Genomic DNA, 17,583 nt, shown 5'->3' on the forward strand with positions numbered 1-17,583 from the left:
GTCAGAGCTCACTATCGTTCAGGAATGAGCGATAGTCCGGTAGGAAGGTCCAGGGAAAGTAGTTGTGCCGAAAAGACCCTGGCTGCTCTGTGTCGCCTATCTTATAGGGTCAGAAGGGGGAGGTCAAAGGCCATTCTCATTGGCCAGAGATCATATGTCCGGTCCACTGCAATTGGAGGTTAGACGCTGTACCTGGTCTGACCAGGTGCAGGGGAGTGAACTTTAAGAGTCCTTTGTTTGGTGGTTTCGGCGTCAGCAAGGATAAGAACCGGTTTGAGCTAGTTTCCTTTGTTAACTACTTACAACAGAAACTGTCTCTGGAATATGGATTTAGTCCATAACTATCGGACAGTGTACATTGCGAAATATTCGCAATGACCGGAATACTTTGCATGGTGAGCTGAGCGGAATGGTACTAAACACGATACAGACAGCTGTGTGCAGGGCTAACTAAGCTATGTGTGGCGTTCTAAACCTTTTAACTATATTTCCTTTCGTGTAAGTGTGTTATTATGAATTTATGTGTGATAGTATGTCTACTCTTCTGGTCCACATTGTCACACATACTCGGGTATGGAACTTTATTTGCGCAACTCTGCGAACCAAAATGGCGGCCATACTATCACAAAATGGCGTGTGTGTACCTAGACTTCCACAGACCCGACGGGCGCCCTGCTAGGAAACAAGTACCAATCATTTTAATTAATTGAATGTTAAAATATATATTCCGTGTCATATATGTTGTTTAATCTACAATGAAGTCCTTTTCCTGCCTTTGTTGTTTATTTAAAACGTTTTACTAATGCTAATATCTTTTAAAATATATATTTTTTTATTTTAAAAAAAAATAAACAATCATGTGAGTTTCTGTAAAGAAGCAGCGTTTCCTGGAACAACATCACACCGCGCACTAAAGGTAGCCGCAATGGTATTTTTGTGCGTGTGTTTCTGTTAGAGTGACATGTTGGTGTTTTTTGTTAATGATTTACGTGTTAGATAGGAACAGAAATCCATGTTTCCTTCCCGTCTCAGGGCAGTCTGGCCCTAAATATATACTGGCCTTGAGGAAGTTAATTACTCTTTCGGTTCTTCTTCCCTGGTTATCTGGCTGAACACAAGTATTTTTCATCTCCTTTGCTTCCAATGTATATTAGCGCTCTTTTTTATAAATACTATTCCGATGGCTATGTAAACAGTGTGCAACATACAAGGTCGCGGCTGATATGGGCATGTGGGGAAGTCAGACCAGCTAGCTGTCCGCCCTAATGCCCCCCCCCCCCCCCCCACAACCATGTGAATCCCCTCTCGCATCTGGCCGCAAGGAGAGAAATAATTTGATGATCGCTCACATCAAATGATTTCTCCTGTCTTTGATAAGAAAAGTCAGCCTGGACTGACTTTTCTAGTGCCCGCTCTCTTTTGAATTTGGGGCGGTCGCTGTCATCATGAAACGTCAGGCACCCATAAAATGCTGGCCGTTCCCCTGCTGATGCCCCCTGCAAACCCGCTTTCCACCTCTCCTGGAGCGAACAGGTCAGCGATTGTGAAACTCACTAGAGCCATCCGCTTCTGGGTTTTGCGCATGCTCAAACCCTGAACATTGGGGATGGGGAAAAATTTGGATCCTAAAGAAGGGGACTGAATCGGCTCCTAAGTACCAACAGTTCCGGGCATCAATGACGTAATTTACAGCGAAACGCTTCATCAAGTGTCTGGGCCGCCCAGTCTCAAGGGATTCTGGGTGGGAGTCCAGGACTCACGGATTTCAGGATTTTCCTGGAGATTCCGAAAGAATAGGCAAACGTACATGAAGTGGGAAATTTGGGAGCAGAATATTTTTTACCAATTGTGGGACGTGATGTTGACAATTTGCCAAAGTAAAACATATGACTCCATATAATGCAGTGGCTTTGCAGTCCATTCACTAGTGCCCGCAACACAGGCTAGGGGCTAATGTAATAGCCTGCGAGAAGTGCCAGATTTAGTAACAGGTCTCCACAGATTTTTTTAAAGCAGAAATCATTTACACTGCAAAACAAACCTGGTTATGGCATAAAAATGATTGCCGCTTTTAAAAATTGGGGAAGACTCGCACAAAACTTACATTTGGCCCTAAGAGATTTGTATCTGGTTCAACCCAGCAAGTTAATCTAGATTTATATTTTTGGATGGTGAGAGGAAACCAGAGGACACCCACACCTAAGTATGAGGAGAATATACAAACGCCGCACAGTTAGGGCCATGGTGGAAATCGAACACATGATGTCAGTGCTATGAGGCAGTAATGCTAACCATTACACCATCCGTAGAGTATGTAACCTAACCAGTTTATGCTGAAGTCAGCTTTGTATTTTTAATACCCAAATGCATCATTTGGCATTTTAACATGAATCTGTAGTTGTGGCTCTTCATTATCCCTTTCACCAAAGGTAAGACCTGGATAAGTTTATATAATGTGCTAGTGTTCAAGACTTTAGGGACCCAGCTTTGAAGCTCATCTGGACGTTGTGGATGGGCCCACGTTTTTTGGTCAAATTTATGCTAAGAACCGAATACTGTATATACTCCATGGGGGGGGGGGGTTGTGGATGCCACCCCGCAACTTTGCTCCAGGAGGGGGAATGCGATTCTGCAGCTCTGGGCGGGCAGGGGGGGGGGGGGTGAGATGCCGCAGCTCCAGACGGGGGGGGGGGGGGGTGAGATGCCGCAGCTCCGGGCAGGTGGGCGGGGGGGGTGAGATGCCGCAGCTCTGGGCGGGAAGGGGGGTGAGATGCCGCAGCTCCGGCCAGGCAGGGGGGTCAGTGGTGTGCGGGCGGCGCTATCCAGGGGCGGGGGTAAGGCTGACTCACCTGCTCCAGTCCCAGGCTCCCAGCCGCTTTCTCTCCTCAGCACCGGCGGAGGCTCTGCTGCTGCTGCTCGCAACTCACCACCGCCCTCCAGTGGCCGCAAATGCCTAAAGCTGCCTAGTGGTGGCGCCGGCCCTGCTTAGGGGCAGATTTAACAATCAGTCATATTCTTGTTATCACTGATTACGATTGAAATACAGTGCTTCAGCCAATCAGCTCTGACTGTTATGTGTTTGAAAAACGACACAGAAGCTGATTGGCTGGAACACCATTTATCATTTGAAAATCAATTCCTTTCAATTGATACCTGAACCAGAACTGCACCCTGCACTAATAGAGGACATTCAAAGGCCAAATATTCAGCTAGCACCACTCCGCGGGGTAATATCCAAGCACCTTTGATGCAAGACTCCTGCGAATCCTGAGTTGTTTTACCAAGACTGTTCTCAATTTGAACTTTACCTCCGTGCATGTACAAAACTACACCCAGCAGTCCTCCATAGGAACAGGATCCTTTGTGAAGGAACTAACAAGGGGTGATCACTTCCCATAATCATTAATATTGGTTCCATGTGACATTTTAACATTTTCATCTTTATTGGTTTTATCATCTGCATAATTATAATTTTACTTTCACGCAGTGTGATATTTCCTCAAAAGCGCTGTTTATTCCTTTTGGTATATATTTTTTGCTTTGCTTATAAGGGACTGACTAACCCTTAACTATATACTGCTGCTAATTGGAAGAACAACCCACCGCAGCGCTTGTTAATAAATACCCAACAGAGTATTACTATATTTCTAGTACCCTTTAGGGTCTTTTAGTATACTTGGATGTTTCTCAGATGACCAAACTGACTTGTCTCCATAAATCTTTTTATCACTACGTTAGTAGTAGTGACATTTAGCAGAGTCTGACCTTGGCAGTGCTATAGCGTATGCGCTACCCTTCTGGCTGAAGTATCTGGACAGTGGAGGATGGATCCAAATCCTTCTTCGCAAAAAGGACTCCTTACCATAGGGACCAGGAACAACCGGCATTTGGAAATGGCAAATGCAACCACAGCCAAGCTCTGAAAATATTATATTTGCTGAGCTTGATGAAATTAGGGGTTGTGACTAGGGATGTGCACCGGCCACTTTTCGCGTTTGGGTTTTGAGTTCTGATTACCTTCAGGTTTTGGGTTCTAATGGGTTTTGCCAAAACTCTACCTAAACATTTTGGGTTTTGGGTTCTGATTTTTTTTATTTTTATTTTTAAAGCATTAAAACTGCTAAAATCGCAAAATTTTCCTTTTTTTTTTTTGCTCCTACGCTATTATTAACCCCAATAACATTCATTTCCACTCTATTCTGAACACCTCACAATATTGTTTTTAGGGCAAAAGGTTGCACCAAGGTAGCTGGATAACTATGCTAAGCCACACAAGTGTGCGGCACAAACACGTGGCTCATCTAGGAATGGCACTGCAGCGGCAGAAAGGATGGCAGTTTGAAAAACTAGGCCCCAAAAAGACCCCTACCTGGCTTGATCGTGTTTACCACCAGCCGAGGAGCAGTGGGCGATTGGTGCAGCAATGCAATAGCTGCAAAGAAATGGAACCTTCTGACCACAGGCGACGACCAGCCGAGGAGCAGTGGGCGATTGGTGCAGCAATGCAATAGCTGCAAAGGAGTGGAACCTTCTGACCACAGGTGGCGACCAGCCGAGGAGAGAAAGAGATATTATAAATACGGCAGTAAATTAATTAGGCACCACCAAAGAGATATATATCCGGCAGTAAATTAATTAGGCCCCACCAGAGAGATTATATATACGGCAGTAAATTAATTAGGCCCCACCAGAGAGATTATATATACGGCAGTAAATTAATTAGGCCCCACCAGAGAGATTATATATACGGCAGTAAATTAGTTAGGCACCACCAAAGAGATATATTATATATGGCAGTAAATGAATTAGGCCCCACCAGAGAGATATTATATATACGGCAGTAAATGAATTAGGCCCCACCAGAGAGATATTATATATATGGCAGTAAATTAATTAGGCACCACCAAAGCGATATTATATATACGGCAGTAAATTAATTAGGCCCCACCAGATATTACATTTACGGCACTAAATTAATTAGGCACCACCAACGAGATATTATATACTGTATATGGCAGTAAATTAATTAAGCCCCACTTGAGAGAGATTATACAGTATATACGGCAGTAAATTAATTAGGCACCACCAAAGAGATATTATATATACACGGCAGTATAATTAATATGCACCAGCAGAGATATTATTTTATTTAGTAAATGCACCAGTACAGTGTTAATTTATTAATATTTATTTATATGTCAGACTCAGTACAGTAGATGCACCAGCAGAGAATATGTTTACTAGTTATATAAGGCTGTAAAAAAAAAAAATACACCAGCAGGGAGGTATTATACAGCAGATGCACAAGCAGACTGGTTTACAAGTAGTTAATAAGTTAAACAACAGTGCACACTGCACAGTCATATACACATGTCTGATTGAAGTGGACAGGTAGAGGTACTACTGACTGGGTTGGCAGCCAGCCACTGGCAGTGCAGAGCACACACCACCAGAGAGCAGAGCAGACAGTGGCACTAGTAGGCAATGGCAGTCGCCCCAGCAGCAAAAAAAACACAGCTCCAGTCCCTAACCTACCTAACCTAACAAAGCTCCGCACATTAATAAGCACACTCCTATCCCTCCTAACTCACGAGTGACAAATGGCGCCAGACGCTCGCTATTTATATAGCGGTCCGGATCTCGCGAGAATCCGGCGCCGGGCAATGACGTTTTGCCCGTGCGTCCGGATCCGAGTAAGGTGGTAAGCTCCGAACGCCACTCGGATAATGGCTTGGATTGCTACTGTTCATGCAGGTTTGGATCTGCGGAATCCAAGCCCGCACATCTCTAGTTGTGACTTAGGACTGGACATACTTTTCCATGACCACAACCCTGAGACTTGGTCACCATATCCCTATGTCCCGATATAGATATTCTGTGGTATAATAAGCTTCTATCCATGCCCCAGTCTCAAGCAGACATTCTCACATCTCCAGCCCAACCATTGAATCAAAGAAGCAACGACTCAATTATGACACAATTGTCATATACTTGATATTTGACTTTTCTTCAGCAGAGCAAGTGATAAAGGAGAGGTGACTCATACTAGCATATACTGATGTGCAGAAACAAAATTAATTACTGTATGTCTGTACGTTGTTAGAAACCAGTGTGAGAATAATGTCAAGCATCTGTAATTTCTATTTTAAGGCGTATGATTAGTTGATTACTGGAATATGTGAACGGCACAAACAGCATTATGAATTAGGCTGCAGTTTTATGTGTGTCGGCAGGGCTCTCTGTGCCTGTGGCCCACTGTGCACTCTCCTGCTCCACAGGAAGCAACAAGCATCTTCTGCACAGGAAAGATGAACTGCTGGAGGGTGGCTTGGAGCAGTGACTGTTAAAGGGGCCTCTCGAAAATAGCTCCAAAAGGGAAGTATGCCAAAAGTCATGGTTGCACCTGATTTATGATGCATATGCCAAGAAGCTACTGCATATTACAAATAAAAGAGAAATGTGCTGGTTTTTCAGAGACAAGTAAAAACCTGCTTCCTTGTGAATCTGGTGCAAGGAAATTACATTCTCTCAGTATAAGACACAATGAAATTCTACAAAAAAACTAAGTTGAAAAAAAATACTGACACAGAATTAATTATACCAGTGATTACATTCAGATACGCGTAAAGTCAGTAACACTGTATATGCTTAGGATAAAGATATTATTTTCTCCTGACACTGAAATACAACTAAGTAGAGTGTTATGCAGTATGCTAACAAGTAATTTCTGCTTAACACACTGAGGGGGTAAATTTATACTGCTTTCAGACCTCAAATGCAGGGATGCACAGGACTTTAAAACGGTTCAGTCCCGGTGCGACCCTCATACTTGCCTACCCTCCCGGAATGGTCGGGAGTCTCCCGAAAATCGGGTCCCCCCACCGCCCCCCCAGAGCCCCCGCTCCCCCCCGGAGCTGGGGAAAGAAGTGCTGTAAATCGTGGGGGAGGGGGCGGGACTAAAATTTCACGAATCGCGTCATATCACATCATTTTAGTGCGTGGTGAGCGCAGCGAGCCCGCAAGGGGGGGGCGATCCACGTCCCCCCCTGTCGAGATTTCGGCGGTTTGGATTCCGGCGTCGGGATTTTGAATGCTGGGATTCTGACCGCCGGGATTTCGTATCAAACCCAATTTACGACAGGGAGTGTTTCCCTAGAGGCAGCCCACTCTCTGCTTCCGTAGAGAGTACTGCCTGTCAGGCAGGTGACTGTGTCACACGGACTGCATCTGGCTCACTGACATGAGCTGAAGTGACACATTTTATTGGGGTAAAATCCGCCGCTGGTCGAAAACAGTAGACAGGAATCTGATTAGTAGCACTCAATGCCAGACATGTTCTGCAAGATCTAAATAATAGGTTGATGTATCAAACGGTGAAAAGAGCGGAGAAGTGGACTGTGGACCAATGAAGAAGTTGCTCTTAGTAACTAATAATGTTCTAGCTATCATTTTATAGAATGTACTTCAGAGCTAATTGGTTACATCATCATGTATTTCTGTAATAGACCGTATGTTTAATATGGCGTAGACCAGTGGCATAGTTCCACAGCAGCTGGAGAGCTGCACGTTGAATACCCCTGGAGCGCACTTTTTAGTAATTCTTGGCGTTCGCATGTGAATGCCGACAGGATGCGGTGTGCAGGAAGCCGCCGGCTGATGTCACATGACGTCAGCCACCCACCCTGTCTTTGTCCAGGGACACGCAAATAGAAGTCAGTTTCCACTGACTTTTAATAGCGAGCCCAGGAGAAATAATTCCATGTTCAGCAACCATACAAGGGGATGTGTCTTAGGTAGTGAGCGCTACAACACCACCCTGTCAAATGCCTGCCCCCCCCCCCCCACCACCCCTGAATCCTCTCTGTACCATGCGCTTGCGCATGCACAGACCCCCGGCATCGAAACGTGGGCAAATTCCGCCCCTTATGAATAAACTTGAATCAGGGCCATTGTTGGGAGAGTCAGGCTTGATGTAGCTAATGCCACTAGTTTAATTCCATGTAATTACTTTCATTCATTTGGTGGGTTCATTTGCCAAAGGCAAAGGCCTGGTCAGATTCCTATTTTGTGATCCTGGGCTCCTTACTTAAGTCACTGACTGCTCCTTACATATATTGGACTGCTTGTACTGTTTATTATCCATGCTGTTATTATTTAGCTATACCAGTCCTTCACTTTTGTACTAGCTAAGGTCATTACTTTATCGCCCCAGTCAGGCCATGCAGTTGTGATCCTCCATTTGGATGCTTTGGGGGTGGGGGAACGGGGAGGTTAGAAGAGGCGTCGCTTAGGCTAGGGTAGCTGATATGTGGATCCAGGTATACCTAATTTTGGGTAGGTTATACTGGATCCACAATCTACTGTATTGGGGTGGTTTTAGTTTAGAGGGGGGGTAGTTAGGAATCCAAGTATGCCTAGGTTAGGGTTGAGTTATGCAGGGAGCGAGGTTTAATTTGGGAGGTTTGCTTTAGGCATTTCTAGTATTTGGACACATAATAATTATATCTTCTCATATTTGGGTATAATTGCGATATATAATTGTTGATCTATATCTCGTGTTGTTTATGCCTAAGCGACACTTATCTTTTGGCAACTATGCTCCTTCTTTATTTTGAATTCAGTTACCCTGAGTGGTGCCTTCAGGTATTTCTATTATACTAATCCTGTGCACAGGGTATTATGTTTGCCACTGACTTTTTCATGTATCTCTATTTTGTATGAACCACCATAAGTAATTGATAAACAATATTTCACTTTCAATTACTATTTGTATATCCCTATAATCCTTATACTCTGGGTTGTGTTATAGTTAAAAAAATCAATAAAAATGACTGAATTAAAAAAGAAACGGCCAGGAGTCGCAGTGCACATGTGCTGTCATAGTGCTATGGTTCCAGTTGCAGTGCCCTGTTATTTGCAGCCACGTCCTTGGTCCTCACTGGCTCCCACGATGTACTTATTCTAGACAGTCTCATCTCAGATGTCCGATGGGCTGGCTAATGTTCACCCTGTGGATCTAATGATATCTTTGGACGCAGGCAATAGATCTGAGAAGCCGGCAATGGGTGTCTTTTTAAAAAGCCTCCACCTGCTGCAGTATTAGCATATGTTCAACGAGCCACTCTTCCCAAAGAAACAGCACTGATGTCTGCTGGGTCTACTTCTGAATCAGCCCCAATGTCACAACTTTCAGAACATACACATTATGCAGTCAATGATTCATCCCAATGCTAGTCGTCTGTACAATAAATCGGCCTTGTATTTTTATTGCAGGGTATAAAGCTGCATTACCACCTAATAGTTAAATGCTTAAAGCCTGCACCCAGGTATGCCGAGAGGGCAGAGGGGATGCCAATCAGCTCTTATCTGCCATGTTACCGGATGTGTTTGAAAAAGGATTATCAAGTACTTGGCAATATTGCTTCATCTCCTTCCCAGAATCCCGGGGACTGCTCCACCACGCTGTACTCTCTAGTGGTTTGACTCCCATCCCCGGCATCCCCACCTTTTTGCAACCTAAACGTACACCCCTACCCCAGCAGACCCCAACCTTGAATTAGTATTGTGTACTCAGTGAGGAGCAGGCCAATAGGAGTAATAATAAACCATTAAAATGCTGCTTGAACTTTGATATTCCGATCTCTGTTAGAAAACGACTTGTTCCTGGCTGTCATTATAGTCTGTAGGTTCAGCATAACAGAGGGGATAAATTTCATTATCTCTGCTCCTATTCTGAATTTCTCACTGTATAAACCAAGACACATAACTAACGGCTAATAGTAAGCTAATGGCTACATTTAGCAGAAGACAAACAGGGGTGCCAAGGAGGAAGGGGGTACTAATCCCCCGGGCCCATGTCTAACAGAGGGGCCCAGTGAGGGCCCTTGTCCTCCCCCATTCCCTAAAAGCAGGAGCTGCAGCAGCTCATCTCCTAAGCCCAGCACATGCTGCTGTGTACTGGGCTGCAGTGTGGCCAGTGAGGCACTTAAAGTACACATTTTGGTATTTTTCTTTAAGGTTGCATGGCCACGCCTCCCATGATTAGACCACCCCCAGATAAATACCTGGGCTCTGCCAGGCTCTCTACTGAGATGAAGAAATAAAAAGGTGGTGGCTGAGCACTATCGGTCCGTAATGTGTCTTATCCAAATAAACATAATTGGTGGTTAAACCATACATTCGTCTACTAATCCTTCTATTAACCAATATATCACCCCATTGGGATCTGTTTCATATACCAACTAATAAGTATCGATCCAAGGACTTTATTTCATATAACCCAAAGTGCTTTGTACTGGTTCATTAACATCACTGCAATGTGGTTCATTATTGCTTCTGATTGAGGGGGGTATTCAATCTGCGGGTCACGGCTGCAAGCTGGCTCGACAGCCGTGACCCAGTCCCATTCTCGGTCAGCTCGACCTAGAACAAGTAGGTGAGATTCAATGTCCTGCCTGCCATGGGGCGAGAAGGGGGTGTGGCCGCGAGAAGTGGCCGGGAATAGTGGAGCTGCGGCCTGCTCAATTCTGTCGAGGAATACAGCATTGAATAGGGCCGGGCGGTCATCTCCCCCGACGGGAGATGCTCGCCAGTTATTGAGCAGAAGACAAATCCTCAGATTACCTCAATTGTTGGAAGAAGTCGTATTTCATGTATTCCTTAAAAAAAATAAAAATAATAATAATAATAATAAAAAGTTTACCAATAGTAAGTAATATCATGATATGTTCTGTATTGCAGTTGCTGTCTTTTTAAGTATATTTACTGTGGCTTCCCAGACCTCACCCACCTTTAGTTGCTATTTAATGAGAAACAGTGCCGACAAGGAAGAAACTCCATCTGAGTTAAAGGTTAGTACTGAATTTATATTAATTACTCTTTAAAGCAGCTCTGTCATTATGAATTGACATTTACTGATCAATGATACTGCTCATTCCCAGTCAGGACAATTTATGTCAAAGCCAGATCCACCCAAAACCACACTCTGATTCACACATGACATGCAAACTTACGATTTAAGTTACACCTAATCTTTGGACAAAATAAATTAGGATCATAGGTGCTATATGCAGTGGTGTAACCAGAAATTTTGCTCCTCCCTGCCAAAAATGTTTTCAAATAGTTCCAAAAGAGGTGTGGCCTTGCTGCAGGGGGCATGGCCTTGCACAAAAAAACTTTTACCTTAGTTCTGCAACCTGCATGCCCAAACATTGGCCAGCACAGGAAAATAAATCTTGATTCATACCCCATACATTATTTGTCATTTTTCTTTCTTATAGTAATGCCCCACATTATGACATAAACTGTTATGTCCCTTACACATTATGCCACACAGTGTAATGCCCATTGTACAATATGCCACAATTTAATGACCATTACACAATATGCCACACTGTAATGATCATTACACAATATGCCATCAATAAAAATTCCCATTACACATTATTCTACACACTGTAATGCCTATTACACATTACGCCACAACCCATAATGCTCCTTACACAATATGCCACACACCATAATGCCCATTTCATAATATGCCACACCATAATGACCATTACACAATGGGCGGTATTCAATGAGGCAGATTCGCCAAGTTTTATGGCGATTCTGTGTTTTTTTCGTGTGTGTCGGCGATTTTTGGAGCTGAAAAAGCGAATCACCCTATTCAATGACCTCTATTCGCCGATGACGACCGGCGAATGAAGCACCAATTGCCAAATGTTATTCTCTACAAATCGCCGGTTTTTGTCTATAGGAATTTTCATGGGGATTCGCCGGTAGTCGACGGGATTCGCCATGAATCGCCAAAAGTGTATTCAATGAGAAGTTGGCGATTCTTATTTCTTGTTTCATATCGCCGTTCCTCACCGAGTGTCCCTCGTCATCTTTTTATGGTGAACTTTGTTATGAACCTGTGAAATAATTGGTTTTAAGTGTTTAATTTCACTCTGCAAGTGTAATCTAATATTATTTGCTGCCCTTGTGTGATTTGATGGTTGTAGAAGTGCTATACAAATATATATTTAATTTTTTCTGGTATTTTTTTTTTCTCCCACAATGCACTGTTCTTACCCATGGTGCACCTCACTTACCCATGATTCTCCTCCCCACCTCACTCCTTCGTTTGGCCTTTGAAGAGATTACACAGCTTTTGCAGTCTGCTGTATTGGAATCGTTTTTTCAGGGTAATTTGCAGTTTTCTTGCATTTCACTGCAATTTCTTACAGTACTGAAGCTGTTTAGGGAAACGCCGGATTGGCTGAGAATCGCCGTTGGGGGCGGCGATTCTCAGCCACGTTGAATAGGGTGACACAGCTAGTCCCGGCGACTCCCGACGAATCCCTACGCGTGGCGAATCGCCGTAAAAAAACCGGCGAATGGCTTGCGAATCTGAAATCAGAATCGCCGTGACCAACGATTCACGTCATTGAATACCGCCCAATATGTCATACATCATAATGCCCATTGCACATTATGCAACACACCATAATGGTAGAAATTTACTAAGATGTGTATTCTACTTCACATGTGATGTTGCTATGGGCAACCAATCAGAATCTACTTCTTATTTATTTAGCACCCTCTAGAAGATAGTAGACAGGATCTGATTGGTTGCCCATCTTTTTGATTTTTGTTCTTTCACTGTACCGCCTAATAAAGTCTTCAAATAAAAAAAAAATCTTCAGACATTTAAATCAAAAACTATTCATTAATAGAAAACACCAGTTGTATAACTCAAGTAACTCAAGTAACTCATATGAATGTTTCTACAGGCTTCCGGCACTTTGGACCGCATTACTGACTTGAACTGTTCGCAAATATCAAGCTTCATTTACAAAGCGGCTGTGAAAGTGACAGTCAATGTAATTGACTCTGTAAAACTGAAAGTGCATCATAACATAATGGAGACAGTATCTTTCATCTGGCTGCAGAGGCAGAACAGCACCTACTCTCATGTCGTGTACTCTGCGGAGAGCAGGTAAGAATACATAGCCAGGGCCGAAACTAGGGTTTCTGGTGCCCGGGGCAAGACATTAACTTAGTGCCCCCCCCCCCCAAAAAAAAATATTTTACACTGTATTCTGAAATGAAATATATATTTATAAATGATCCCTCTAGAAACTATATGAACCTGAAAACAGGGACAGTGCGCGCCGAAGGCGCGCGTTAAAAATTTAGGGCATGTTTTTTTTTGGGGGGGGGGAGAAGTGGTGTGGTCACATAGTAGTATCAATTCACATTATAGCACACACCGTAATGCCCAGTACACATTACAGCACACACCGTTATGCCCAGTACACATTCCAGCACACACCGTAATGCCCAGAGCACATTACACCACAAAACGTAATGCCCCCCCAGTACACATTATAAGCAATGGTTAATTGCTGCTGCCACTGGATAGAACACTGTCCCTGAATGATACACAATATGCCACACTGCAATGTCCAATATGTCACAAACATACCTCCCAACACTGGAGGCAGAGGAGAGGAGGCAGAGTAGAGGAGACATCTGCGCGTGCCGAAGGCACGCGCCCAAAATTAGAGCGTTCACCTACTACCGTGGTACTCCTGCGAGACTACATCCCCCATTTTTTCCGCTATGAGGGCATGGTCAGCTCTCTAAGAGCTGTAGCCACATGGGGTGCGGCCATAGAAAATGGAGGTGTGATACACATATGCCCACAATAGTGCAGTGCCAGATACACATGACCCCAAAAGTGCAGTCCGTGATGCCCAATATACCTATGCCGCATACTGTGATGCCCATTATAAATATGATCCGCACCGTGATGCTCCATTATACATATGCCCCACACCTGGATGCTCATTATACATATGCCCCACAACGTGATGCTCCATTATACATATGCCGCACACCGTGATGCTCCATTATACATATGCCGCACACCGTGATGCGCCATTATACATATGCCGCACACCGTGATGCCCATTATACATATGCCGCACACTGTGATGCCCATTATACATATGCCGCACACTGTGATGCCCATTATACATATGCCACACACCTTGATGCTCCTTATTAATGAGTGGGTGGATCATGGGTGGAGATGTTTTACCAAAGGCATAATGCCATGACACCACAGGCTGCTCCCCCTGTACAATAATAATGACACCACAGGCTGCTCCACCTGTATAATATAAAAGTAATGCCATGACAGCACAGGCTGCTCCCTCTGTATAATATAATAATAGTAATGCCATGACACAAATTATTATACAGGGGGAGCAGCCTGTGGTGTCATTGCATTATTATTAATATACATTAAACAACAGATATTTCGTTTTAAGTGTTTAATATTAACTTACTGTGTGTAATTTCAATTCCCACGCGCTCCTGTCCTGCTGTGGCTCCACTCCAGGAATTTCAACTATCCTGCGGTCTGCGGCCTCCTGCTGCGGCCCCCACGATTCTTCCTGCAGCCTGCGCCTGCCTGCCTTCCTGCACTCTCTGCAGACGCGTGGGTGGGAGGCGTCATCGTCATGACGTCCCCACCCAGCGTCTGCCACTGCCGCTGGCCGGGGAATAGAGGAGCCGTGGAGCCGAGGCCGGCGGCCATGTTCCTGTGGCCGCGCCGCATACACATCATGTAAAGGACCACAGGAACATGGCCGCCAGCAGACAAAACACGGTAAGGCGGCCTCGGAAACGGCCGCGGCCCGCGCAGACCTGCCAGTGCGGCCTGGGGGGCAAATGGCACCCTGCCCCCCGGCCCAGCCCGCCGCTGCTGACAGCGCCCCCCCCCCTCCAGCGCCCGGTGCGCGTGACCCCCCAGCCCCCCCCTAGTTACGGCCCTGATATAGCCAATATACTGTACTGTACATTTCTCCCAGTGTATGGTAAAATAGTTTTCTGTTTTGTGTAACAGTCCACCGCTTTTACAATGCAGGTATACAAGTATCACTTTCAAATAAGAAACCACTGCCAAGTTCCTAATGCGCCCCATTTCTCTGTTCCTTAATTTTGGGGATGTTGTTCATGCTAAAAAATTGAAGTGAAAATCACACATCTTTCACACTAACAGTACAGGACAAAAATACCCAACAATAATAGAAGATAGGAATTAAAGTTGTAATGACTTAATAGGCTGGAAAAAAAACCCAATAAGGGCCCACTTTGATTTTGGAGTCTGGATGTCAGCAGCCCGCCTCCCGGCAGGCATTGACCCACCTGCAATCCCAGGAGAACACCCAGCATTTTCATGGGGACGCCTATAAACCTCTGAGCATTCCCTCCAGACTCACCCTGTCCAACCCCTCCCTCCCTTACCCATATGAACGCCTTGGTGACTGTGATAGCCGCCAAAGGCGTTCGTACAGCGGCCCGGCACATGCGCAAGTATGCGGAGGTGCATGCGCAGAGCCGCACCATCAGTCCACAGAGCAAATACGCTGGGGGACAATCACTACTGAATCGGGCCCCAGTTTGCACTTCCCAATGGTTTGGGATTAGGATTTTAACTCCAGATTTCGGGTTTTGGATTGCGAAGATGACATGACTTCAGCTGTTTTTAGCTATTTTTATCAATGGTTATCGTTTTTGACTGAAGCAAAAATGGGTACTTATGTAGTATCTGGGCGTCCGATTTAGAAATCGGATCGGATCGCATCGCATCTCATCGCATGCGACCAAATCGTATGCGATGCGATGCGATGGTCAAGATTTTTCCATAGGATTCAATGTTAAAATGGTCTGAGTCCATTTTAACATAGAATTTAATGGGAAAAAGGGGTCCTTTTCCTTTCCCCACTATCCAAGTGGGCATGGAGTTGGATATAAACCTGTGGCGAGCGTAGCGAGCCACCGAGCCCGAAGCGTGGCGAGCGTAGCGAGCCCCGCGAGGGGACACAGAATACTTTTTAAGAAATATGCGTTCGCTCGCCACGCTTCGGGCTCGGTGGCTCGCTGCGCTCGCCAGGCTATATAAAATCAACTCTATGCCCACTTGGATAGTGGGGAAATGAACAGGACCTTCTTAACATTGAATCCTATGCAAAATCGCATCGAATCGCATCGCATCTGATTGTATGCCTTAAGGTAAGGCATACAATCACAAAATCGGCAGCCCAGATACTACATAAGTACCCAAAAATGTAATCCGAACCGAAACACTTGAGGTGGTTTTGCCAAAACCAAAACACGATGATGAATTAGAACCAAATTCAATAAACAGACCATTACAGGTCACTTTACTAAGATGGGAGTTCTATTGAAGATGGGATGTTGCCTATAGCGACCAATCAGGTTCTATCTATTATCTTCTAGAAGGTGCTAATTAAATAAGAAGTAGAATCTGATTGGCTGCTATGGGCACCATCTCATCTACAATAAAACTTCCATCTTAGTAAATTTACCCCTTAAGGCAGTGATTTTCCAATGTGGAAAAACACAACACAATGGCCTCCACATGAAATAAAAGAATCATACTGGCCCCCAAAAGAAACAAAAATAAAATTGGCCTCCACATGAACAAAAAAAAGTCATAATAGCCACAACACAAAAAAAGAAGATCATTCACACTGCCACAAATAGAACACAAAATTAAAACACATTGGCCCCCAGAAGAACACAGTAAACATTTTGACAATGCCCATTGTTGTCAATGTGGAGTGCCCCATGGTGTTAAAAATGCCCTCATGAGATCACCATACAAGTCACTGCCTAGCTGCCATGTGGGAGCTAGTGCAGACTGTAGAGCAGCAGGGTACCCAGTAGTAGTTCCTCACCTTGCTCCCTGTGATTATGGTATTTTAGATCTACAGTGTATAGGTCCACAGTCAGAAAGTTCAACAACTATTGGTTGCCAGCCAAAAGGTCAACATGATTAAAAGGTCAACAGTCAAAAGGTCAACAGGGTCAAAATGTAGACTTGAAAAAGGTCTACAAAGGTCGATATGAGTTTTTCATTTTTTTTTGGAACCTATGTCGACATATAGGGCAGTATTCAATGAGGCTGATTCACCATGTTTTATGGCGATTTTGTGCTATTTTCGTGCTGTACGGCGATTTTTTGACTAAAATGGTGAATCACCCTATTCAATGACCAGAATACATTTCAAGGTTTTTATCGCCATGATTCACCGAGTAGCAATCGCTATCTTTTTATGGTGAAGTGGAATGTGAACTTTTAAAATAAAGTGTTTTGTTTTTTACATTTGCTGTCAAAAAATCAGGAATTTTATTCTGAGGAGGGGCATGCTATTCTTATTCGTGTGCTGTAAGCACATGAATATATATTTAATTTAAAAAAATTATATATTTTTTTATTTTTATTTTACACAGAGCAGCCAGCAGGGGGCCGGGAGCTGAGCTGCTCATTAGATATTCATATATTCACTGCACCCGATCATTACATATGCACGATCGGGTGCAGTGAATACCCGGTCCCCTGTTGGCTATCCCGGGGGGCAGCCTGTGCTGCCTGGCTCCCGAGGAGCCCACCTCCCCCCCACAAAGTTCTGGGGCAGGCAGGGAGACTTCCATCTCCCTGCCTGCCGCCGTCCTCAGGCTCCCTGCGGCATCGCCGCAGGAGTTAAAATTCGCCGGTCAGGG

At 44.5% G+C, this 17,583-nt stretch overlaps 1 protein-coding gene across 2 annotated transcripts in view; it reads left to right on the top strand.

The window, feature by feature from the left end:
- The window catches only part of FLT3 (fms related receptor tyrosine kinase 3), a 144,916-nt gene that overhangs the window by 74,391 nt on the left and 52,942 nt on the right, over positions 1 to 17,583 (top strand). For both annotated transcript variants that reach the window (XM_083169857.1, XM_083169859.1), the window contains exons 2-3: positions 10,741 to 10,850; positions 12,777 to 12,982. In XM_083169857.1, coding sequence (XP_083025983.1) covers positions 10,741 to 10,850; positions 12,777 to 12,982 — 316 coding nt within the window. The remainder of the gene's footprint in view (positions 1 to 10,740; positions 10,851 to 12,776; positions 12,983 to 17,583) is intronic.

This window comes from Crinia signifera, chromosome 2 (genome assembly GCF_055691185.1).
Source record: "Crinia signifera chromosome 2, ASM5569118v1, whole genome shotgun sequence".
In the NCBI taxonomy this organism is placed as follows: domain Eukaryota; kingdom Metazoa; phylum Chordata; class Amphibia; order Anura; family Myobatrachidae; genus Crinia; species Crinia signifera.